This window comes from Molothrus ater, chromosome 5, assembly GCF_012460135.2.
Source record: "Molothrus ater isolate BHLD 08-10-18 breed brown headed cowbird chromosome 5, BPBGC_Mater_1.1, whole genome shotgun sequence".
In the NCBI taxonomy this organism is placed as follows: Eukaryota; Metazoa; Chordata; class Aves; order Passeriformes; family Icteridae; genus Molothrus; species Molothrus ater.
In genome coordinates, this window is record NC_050482.2 from 46,439,142 (window position 1) to 46,449,621 (window position 10,480).

General features: G+C 40.0%; 1 protein-coding gene across 1 annotated transcript; it reads left to right on the forward strand.

The window, feature by feature from the left end:
• Positions 1-242: 242 nt before the first annotated feature.
• ACTR6 (actin related protein 6) lies at positions 243-9,367 on the forward strand. Its single transcript, XM_036401334.2, has 11 exons — positions 243-443; positions 1,185-1,302; positions 3,021-3,089; positions 4,415-4,538; positions 5,308-5,443; positions 5,534-5,590; positions 6,252-6,350; positions 6,514-6,592; positions 7,286-7,457; positions 8,027-8,165; positions 8,951-9,367. The coding sequence occupies exons 1-11, from the start codon at positions 376-378 to the stop codon at positions 9,078-9,080; spliced, it is 1,191 nt and encodes a 396-aa protein (XP_036257227.1). The 5' UTR covers positions 243-375; the 3' UTR covers positions 9,081-9,367.
• The last annotated feature ends 1,113 nt before the right edge of the window (positions 9,368-10,480 follow it).

Consider the following 10,480-nt stretch of genomic DNA (forward strand, 5'->3'; position numbering starts at 1 on the left):
ACCTTTAAACCACCGCCACACCGGGCTCTCGCCCTAACCACCCCCGCCTTGTCCCCAGCCGTCGGTGCCGCCGCCGCGGGACTGACGGCGGCGGTGAAACGCGCTCCCGGGCCGGGCGCTGACCGCGGTGACGCCGTGTCACCTCCCCGCCCACCGTGTGACGAGCGCTGCCGGGTCACGCCCGGCCAATGGCTCCCGCGGCTCCGCCAGCGTCACCGGCAGGGCGCGCGCCTCGCGGCAGAGGCGGAGCGCTGCCGGCACTCCCGCGTCCCGCGGCCACGCGCGCGCTGCTCCTCCGCTCTATGGTCACCGTACAGATCCACGGCGGTGGCGGATCTATACTGGGACGGCGGCGGCCGTGGCGCCGTGGGGAACATGGCGACGCTGGTGCTGGATAACGGCGCCTACAACGCCAAGATCGGCTACAGCCACGCGAACGTCAGGTGAGAGGCCGGGACGGGGCGGGGCGGGCGTTGGGCGTCCCCTCACGGCTTCACCACTGCCGCCGCCGCTCTCCGCCGGCCCCGCTCCCCCGCGCCCACGGCCGCTCACCGGCGCGCGGGCGCGCAGCGCGCTTGCGCTCGCTGCGGAGAGGCGCGGCCTGGCCCCGCCCCGCCCCTGCGGCGGCTGCGGGCCCGCCCCTGCGGCGGCGCCGCGCTGCGCACTGTGCCCCTCCGTGTCACACCGTGCATCTGTGTGTCACACCGTGCTCCGCCGTGTCACACCGTGCACCTGTGTGTCACCGTGCACCTGTGTGTCACACCCTGCCCCGCCGTGTCACACCGTGCACCTGTGTGTCGCCGTGCACCTGTGTGTCACACCCTGCCCCGCCGTGTCACACTCTGTCCCTCTGTCACACCGTGCCGCGCCGTGTCACACCGTGCCCCCCTCTGTGTCACACCGTGCCCCACCGGCCGGCGTGGGGGGAGAGCCCCTGGCGCTCTTCCTGCTGTGCAGGAGGTGGCGGAGGTGGGGGGTGGTATTTGGTTTTCCAAAAAGTGTCTCGTCTGTACCTGAGTTGTCAGAAATTTAAGATTTCCCTCACGACTGGCTCCAGCTAATGGACTAAAGCCAAAATACATCAGCAAAAATATTATTGAAAGTACACTGTTTATGAAAGTGGCTTAAAGAAAGTGAATGTGTCTCATACCATATTTAATAGGAAACTTCCCAATCTTTTCCAGCGTTATTCCCAACTGTCAATTCAGGTCAAAGACTGCACGCTTGAAAACCTTTACGGCAAATCAACTGGATGAAATTAAGGATCCCTCTGGTCTTTTTTATATTCTTCCCTTTCAGAAAGTAAGATATCTTCAGTTTAACGTTAAAGCCCAATGTGAATTGTTCTAAGGAATAGTTTTCATACTGTATGCCCCAACTGTGGGTTATATGTGGTGTCATACAAGAATCAGTCAGCAGTGTGAAGTTTAACAGTCATAGAAGTGTTTAGGTTGAAAAAGACCATCAGGATCTCATCAGGATCATAAGATCATCAAGTCCAAAAGTTAACCCTGCACTGTCCATGTCCCTCAGTGCACATCTGCACATCTTCTAAATACCTCCAGGGGTGGTGATGCAGCCAGTTTTCTGGGCAGCCTCTGCCAGTAGTTGACAGCCGTGTTGGTGAGAAAATATTTCTAGTCTAAAATTCTCTGGTGCAACTTAAGGCCATTCTCTCTGGTCCTGTCACTTGTTACCTCGGAGAAGAGACAAAACCACCACATCACTACAACCTCTTTTCAGGTCACTGCAGAGAGCAATAAGGTCCCCCTTGAGCCTCCATTTCTCCAGGCTAGACAGCCTCCCTCAGCTGGTCTCACAGGATTTGTTCTCTGAACCCCTCACCAGCTTTGTTGCCCTTCTCTGGACTTGCTTCAGTCCTTCAGAATGTCTTTCTTGTTGGGAGGGAGCCAAAACTGAAAGAAGGAGTCTAGGGGTGGCCTCGCCAGTGCCTGGTGCAGAAGGGCAATCCCTGCCCTGATCCTGCTGGCCACTCTATTGCTGATACAGGCCAGGGTACTCTTGGCCTTCTTGGCCACCAGCCACACCTGGGCTGTGAAAGAATGTGATATAGCTGGCTCACGCTCAGTGGCTGCCAACCAGCATCCCCAGGTCCTTTTCCACTGGGCAATGTCCCAGCTATTCTGCCCCAAGCCAGCAGTGCTGCATGGGTTTTTGTGATCCAAGTGCAGGACTCCACCCTTGGCCTTGCTAAACATGAGAAGATTGTCCTCAGTCCATCAATCCAGCCCATCCAGAAATCTTTACAGAGCTTTTCTACCCTCCAGCAGATCAACAGTCCTACCCAACTTAGTGCTTTCTGTGAACTTATTGAGGGTGCACCTGATTCCCTTGCCCAGATTGTTGATAACAGGGACCCCAGTACTGAGCCCTGGGGAACACCACTGGTGATGGGATGCCAAGTGGATGTGGCACCATTCAGTGCCACTCTCTGGACTGGACATCCAGCCAGTCTTTTACCCAGCAAAGAGTTCATCCACCCAAGGCATGAGCAGCCAGCTTCTCCAGAGAATGCTGTGAGAACTGCTGTCAAAGACTTTACTGACTTTGGTAAAGTCCACATAGACAACATTCACATCCATTCCCTTCTCCAATCAGTGGGGCACCTTGTCATAGGAGAACAACAAGTTAATCAAGCTGCATGCTGACCAGACCTGATCACTTGTATGTCCCCTACATGCTGGGTGGTGGCACTCCAGGTAATCTGCTCCATAATCTGCTTCCCTGGCACTGAAGACTGACAAACTTATGCCAAAAACAATAATGTATACAGAAAACATCATGTACATTGTTTTTGTAGTGCAGTAATCAAAGTATCAATGGGGAATATTTGTAACATACCTTAATACTATGTAACAATTACTCCTTAGCCTAAAAATGTAAATTTAGACATTTTAACTCTCAATTTTTTAATATTACTAGTCTCAATTGTTGACTGTTTTTTTAAAGTATGATTTTTTTTTTCTAAATAGTGTAAATTTGTTTCTAAATTCCTACAGGGTTACTTGGTGAACTGGGATGTTCAGAGACAGGTTTGGGATTATCTCTTTGGAAAAGAAATGTACCAAGTAAGAGTCTTTTCTTAACTACATATTTTGTGTAGATTAAATACTGACTACTGGAATTAACAAATATTAAGTAGAACAAGTGATCTTACTGTTCTTTTTGAAAGTGCCTGCAATTAGAAATCACAGGGATTTAAGTTTTTGCAAACGTTTTTGAGTTCTGGTGTAGAATTTTGAAAATTATTTAAATTTTTTAGTCTTGTAGGTATGTACTCAGTGCAGCTCACATAAGAAATTCATATCAATATAATTAAGAGGTCAAGTTAATAAAAAATAATCACAGACAGATACAATGTAGTTAAGAGATCAAGAAATAGTAAATGTAAAAGGGAGGGATGAGCTGGGTCAGTAGGCCAAAATACATACACATTTAGTAATCATCTTTGGCTAGCCATTTTCTACCTCTGAATAACTTAAATGTATAAAATATAAATATCTGATGCTTTATTTTTTTCATATCACACAAGCTGGATTTAGCACAGGAAGTCTATTAAGACTTTCTTTTAATTTTTTTCTTTTAAAAATGTTACGTTTTCTGGAAATGCTTGAGTTTTTTCCAACACCTGCGTACTGAGAATGAAAGTAATCCCTCAAATCAACTTAGTCTCTGTACATTTTTATATTTAAAATATAAAGTGCTGGCTTTTGATACATAAATTCCATTTTCATTTTGGAACTGTATTCAATGTAATTATGGTTTTGAGAATTTGTTTTTAATTCTTCTTCACAAGTGAAGACTACAGAGAGATACAGCTGGTAATGTTTTTAGGGCCATATCCAGTTATGATTGAAGTAACCGTATTAAGTCCTCTCTAACAGCGTGTTTTAGGTACTGGTAAACATGGAAAATCCAGGATCCTTTGCTGGCCTCAGTAGAGGCCACTGGGAGTTTTATTATTGTTTCTTCACTGTACAGGGCTTTGGTTATTAGACAAGTAATCTGTGGTGCAAGTGCTGAGCTGTCAAGGAGACTTACTTTTCTGTAGCTGACAGGATTAGTGTAAAGTATTTTACATTAAAATTGTAGTGTTCCTTTGTGGTGTCCCTTTAAAATGTTGGATTACAATTTGAAAGGATGGAAACAGAATCAGGATATGTATGAAAGTGTTGCCTTCTATTATGTTTTTTACCCATTAATTAGATAAATTTGTATCACTGATCATGAAGCCCTTAAAAAGCTAAAACATTCTAAGTCTAGCTTCTACAAACAGATATGGCAGGTGGTAATCATGACTTCAGATTCACATGACCTTCCAGTGCTACAAAAGAGGGTAAGGGATTTTTATTTAATTTTTACCTTTTATGTACTGACAATATGTTTTTTATAGGTGGATTTTGTAGATACCAATATAATTATTACCGAACCTTATTTTAACTTCACTTCAATACAAGAATCTATGAATGAAATTCTATTTGAAGAATATCAATTTCAAGCAGTTCTTAGAGTAAATGGTGAGTATGTCTCCTTCCAGTTTGCATTTATGTATTTTGAAACTTAACTCTTTAAATAAATGAATTAGCAAGCACGCATGCATACACAGATATATATATAGTAAAAAATATTACTTCAGTTGCTTCCTGGCTCTTGAGTAAAAGTGGATTAAACATTTTAAAAATTATATCTTTTACAAATTCCAGCTGTAGTCCTGTATTACTTCCTAAAGAGTATCATGGTATATAAGGACAGGAAATCTGAGGAGAGTAAGGATGACAGAAATAACAGATGGATTTTGGATCAGGATAACATGTAAAGAATTCTACCAAAACTTTGCATGAAGTCTTTGATAGCTTTCCTTTTTTAGGGGGGTAGGATTGGTTTTTTGTTTGGTTTTGTTATGTGTTAGCAAATAAAATACAGCATTATGATTATGAAATGTATGGTGTCTCCAAGGGAATGTGTAAACAACCATACCACCCTTCTGACAGGTAACTGGACACAGGATACTCCTTTTGATAAGTTTGATAAGTTTGTAGCATGATCAGTGTGATTAGACTTAAGAGGAAATGGAACATGGACTGGAATTCCTGAAAAATATTAAATAGGACCATATATAATAATTTTATCCACTGCCAAAATGAATTAATGCAGTGGCTGTATTACTATGTATTGAGGTCTTGAAAGTCTGTCAAAGGCATGTAAAATATGAAGCAAGTACACCTTCATATCACTGTGAATTCTAAATGTTCATAAAAAAATGGAATTCAATCTTTTGTATTTCAGCTGGAGCTCTTAGTGCACACAGGTATTTCCGGGATAATCCATCTGAGCTGTGTTGTATCATCGTGGATAGCGGATACTCTTTTACCCACATTGTACCTTACTGCAGAAGTAAAAAGAAAAAAGAGGCAATCATCAGGTATACTGCAGTATATATTTTCTAGAAGAACTGCTTGCTGTGCCTTAAGTTAATAATGACAGAATTCCTCATGCTATTCTTTTTCTGTAGGATTAATGTTGGAGGGAAACTCTTAACCAACCATCTAAAGGAGATCATCTCTTACAGGTAAAGAATCCTAATTTTCACTCTGAAACTTGGTATGAAATGAGCTAGAAGTTTATGGGGTATTCTTACTGGTTCTGTGAATTTTAGATTAATTGCTGTTTAAAGGAGAAGGGAATTTTTTGTCTGTTATAATCTGCTAGCTACCATCTTGACCTTAAGATCAAGATGAATTAAGATTGAAGAATTAGGCTGTTATTTTTCAAAGTGCCAGTGTTTTTGAAGTTGTTGAGGTTACCTGTTCACAATTATACAAGTCTTAACATATTTTCTGAGTAGATCATCAGTCAGTTTGCTGACTGATTGTATCAATACTGCAAAATAAAATGCAGTAGGATCAACCTTTCATTGGGATCCTTCAGCTTCGAAGTATATCTAGGTAAAGGTCTTTACCAAAGAGCTACTGGCAGGATTACAGCTGTGCTTGTTAGCAAGACAGTGGGCAAATGCAGGTTGATGTATTTACTGAACTGTGAAACAGGACAATATTAAGCTCCAGTAGGTCAGGAATGCTTTTGTAAATTGAATGCAAGTTTAGATATTGAGACAGTAGCTTCCTGTGGCTGAAAAACAATGGTTGCTCAGTTCCAGAGCAAAACTGGACAGGAAAGGGAACACTTAATTATTCTCAAACTTCTGTGGTTTTGGTTTTTGTTGTTCACAGGCAGCTACATGTTATGGATGAAACACATGTAATTAATCAAGTGAAAGAAGATGTGTGTTATGTTTCTCAAGACTTTTACAAAGACATGGACATTGCCAAGTATGTATGCGATGGTACTAAATGTAGAATAATCTGTTTGTACAAACAAAACTGTACTCTTATCAGAAAACTTTCCAGCTAAGTTAAAGAAGTCTTGTTCGTATAAAATAGCTGGAACTTAGAACTTGTTTTTTATTCCGTTGAATTTTACATTCTTTTTCAGATTGAAAGGAGAGGAAAATACTGTAATGGTAGATTATGTTTTGCCAGACTTCAGCACAATTAAAAAAGGATTTTGTAAGGTAATAATAATTCTGAAGTTTTTTGGCTGTTTCCTGCACAAGTCTAGTGGAGAAGTTAAAAATACTCCCTTTTTTCTAATACTGTACTGTAGCATCTTTCTTGCTATCCATTAATTGGTAAAGTTTTTCCTCAGTAAATTGGGATGACAACAAAATACTGTTTTTTCAGCATAGCATTTTATGTTCTATTATTTAACAATTGTAGCTTTCTCTGTTTGTGCTCTGTCATATAACTTATCCATATCATTATTAAGATTTTGAACATTAAGTTAGGAAATGTTTTCTCTACTCTGATGGTTTTTTTTTGTAAGTTTCTCTGAATTACATTTAAACACCAAATAAGATTGAAAGTTCAATGTTATAGAAGAGCCTGAAATATCAGTGAAGACAGTTTAACAGTTTTATCTCATTTACTGAGCCAGCCATAGTTTTGAAAGCAGTCCTATACTTTAAGGCTACTCTCATGCCTACCTAGCTTTATTTTGCTTTGGGCAAAACTGCAGTTGGTAAGAGCAAAGTCACTTCAGATTTAAAACTGGAGTGTGCATTATTTTTAAAAGAGTTGCTGATAGATGATATGAGAATGGCAGCATACACTGCCTACCTCTGGAGGACATGAAATAGATCAGCTGAATTTTCTAGGATGTGATTTCTTTTCTTAAGCAGTGGATACTATTCATGTCTTTAATTTAGCCAAGGGAAGAGATGGTGTTAAGTGGAAAATACAAGACCGGTGAACAAATACTTCGTCTAACAAATGAAAGATTTGCAGTTCCAGAAATACTTTTCCATCCTTCGGATATTGGTATTCAAGAGATGGGAATTCCTGAAGCCATTGTTTATTCTATTCAGAATTTACCTGAAGGTATATCCTGAAAGTATTTTGAAAAGGACAGGGGAGTGGGAGAAGGAGGGATGTTGTAATGGCTTGGTTTCATTGGTGTGAAACTGACCAAAAGTCAGTCATTTAAGCATCAAAGAGTAAAACCTTTCTGACTGCTGTTTGTCAGAAGTAATACTAAGGCTTTAATTTCATAGATTATGTATAGGTAATTATTATTACAAAGAAGATTTTCATAGGTTTTATGATGCCATGTTAATATGGCAGCATTTAGGCTATTAATGTAGTCTTAAAAAGCCCTCGTTTAAAATCCCTCTTGAAAGGGGAAATTGTGTTGGTGATTGTGAAATTTAATAAATACAAGAAAACAGTAGTTATCAAGGCCAAATTCTGAAATCAGAGAGAACATAGGGTGATTGATCACCTTCTCATATTTCTGTTTAACTGATATGCTGTTTAGATGATCATAAATTTTTTGTATGCATATTTCTTACTTCTGTTTAAATTGATAACAAAATTGGAAAAATTACCACCTTTAATCTTTAGATTTATGTTCCATCTCTTAACTACATATTTACATAATTATTTTACAGAAATGCAGCCTCATTTCTTCAAGAACATAGTTCTGACTGGGGGAAACACCCTTTTTCCAGGCTTCAGAGATCGGGTTTATTCTGAAGTTAGATGTCTTACGCCAACTGACTATGATGTTTCCGTTGTTCTTCCTGAAAAGTAAGTCCTAAACTAATAAATAGAAGGGGGCTTATCTTTCTAGCAGAACAAACAATAAAGTAGGGTTTCTTTTGCTGATTAAGAAGGTAGATTGAGTAAAGGCAGTAATTTAAATATTAAGTGAACAAAAATTGTGCAAAAAGGATGTTTTAAATCAGTGTACACATCTATATTTATATGGCTTTCAGACAAGCCATATAAACTAGCGATCACCTCTTTGCTCTGTACTTTACCTAATAAAGTTAAGGAATTGTTTTTAGAGTCAGCCTTTTTACTGCAAACAGATAAATAAGACTGTATTGTAAGTATGTAAGATTAGAACTTGGTCTTTTACTTAGAATTTTCAGCATCTGAATGCTGCCGTGTCATTATCAATACACCACTTCAGGGGTTAGAAGGGGTAACATCTTTACAGAAAGAGTGGAGACAAAACAAGTATATTTTGAATATACCAAAAAAAGTCTACTTTTAAAAAAGTATTTTTAAGGAGTATTTTTAAATACTATTAAAGAATTACTATCTGTGCAAAGTAAATACAAAGCATATCCATGTTGTTCCCTCTTCACACCTGCCTTCAAAGAGGCCCCGTTTTAAAACCCAAGTCAGCTAGCCCTGCTAAAGTTTCAGACTGTGTTTCTTAACTTCTCTGGAGCTGGATGGTTTGATTTAGCAATCAAAAATGTAGTTTAAATAGGTATGGCTAAATAAAAGTCTTGGAAATCATCACTGCATATTTCTATTTTAAATGAATCTATAGAGCAGTAATAATAACTTTCATTTTCCAGCCCTATCACTTATTCTTGGGAAGGTGGGAAGCTCATTTCTGAAAATGATGATTTTGAAGACATGATAGTAACTAGAGAAGACTATGAAGAACATGGACACAATATCTGTGAAGAAAAATTTGATATATAGGTAGCATAGTTGGATATGTTGTTATTCCATTGATTTACTTAGAATGGAATTCTTTGAACTACAACCCCTTTTCCATCAGCTAGGATTGTGTTTTAGCTTTCCTGTATTGAATTGGGTTGAGAAAAAATAATTTTAAGAGTTTAGAAATAAAGTTTTACAAGTGTAATACTATGAAGTAATATGTTCGCTGTAATTTCCTTATGTTTGTATCTTTTCTGATAGCTTCATTGTATTTTTATTGCAGAACACCTCAGTGCATGAGGCAATAAAAATATCAAGTACTTGTATTGGTGTGATGCTAATACACAGTGAGAAGAAATGGGTTTGTTTTTTCTTTTTCAAAATGAGTATTAGTCTAACTCACATATTCCACTAAAAGGGCATTAAATGTATCTCAGAAGTAGCCTTTGATGTTTCCTTTCCTGCAAAGAAATACATGAGTTTTATTTTTGGTTATTTTAGTCAGTAGCTATGAGGGAAATATACTTGAAATGTGACCACTGCTATTGACAATATGCTTAGGCTTTGAGAAGAGAGTAATTTGAACAATTCATTTTTCTAAAGGGTTTTTAATTTAGTAGGTTGTGGAGTTTTTTGTTTGTTTTTTGTTTTAAACAATGCCCCAGCAAATAAGCTTCCTGCCACTCCCATCTTTCTGATAAGAAGTTGACACAAAGGTGATGAACAAAGCTTGCAGCTGTGTTCTGAGTGATGACCCATCTGTGTCCTCTCCAGGCATCCTAGATAAACACAAACACCCCAGATAAGATTGGTATTCTTGCATCAGAAGCTGTTACTTTGCTATCAGTTGTGCAGCATGGCATGCAGGAGGGAGAAGAGCCTGCCCTAAGAGGCAGAAGGCTTGGAGGGCCAGGCTAGATGGGAGTGCCCCACCTGGCCTGCTTGCTTGCCAAGACAGAGGCACTCAGATAGGGTGGAAAATGGACACTGGAGCGTCCTGTTGTGTCTCATATTCCCTCTCTTGTCTATCCTAACATAAAGCCAGTAAATATTCCTACACAGTGCACTTACCTGGCTACCTTGCTTAAGGGCAACATTGAAGAGCAGCCAGTGCTTCGGAGGGAGACAATCTTACTTATTGAATGTGGCTTTTTTTTACTTTGGAAGAAGCTCAAGGTTGCTTTCCTCTAGTCTAACCTGCTGAAAGGAATGAAAGGAGTACCTTCCTCCTGCTGTTAGCAGCTAGGTTATGAAGGTGTGAGACCAGCACCTACAACTTGTTGGACACAGATTGTGTGACTTTGTTAGGACATGAGTAAGTCTGGTACACTGTCACTTTGACAGCCACATGGAGAAGCCCTTGTGTCCAAGCTCTAGTTTTTTAACTAAGTGCTTCATGAAAGTGTTAGCATACTTTAGCTGGGACTTAAAGAAACATA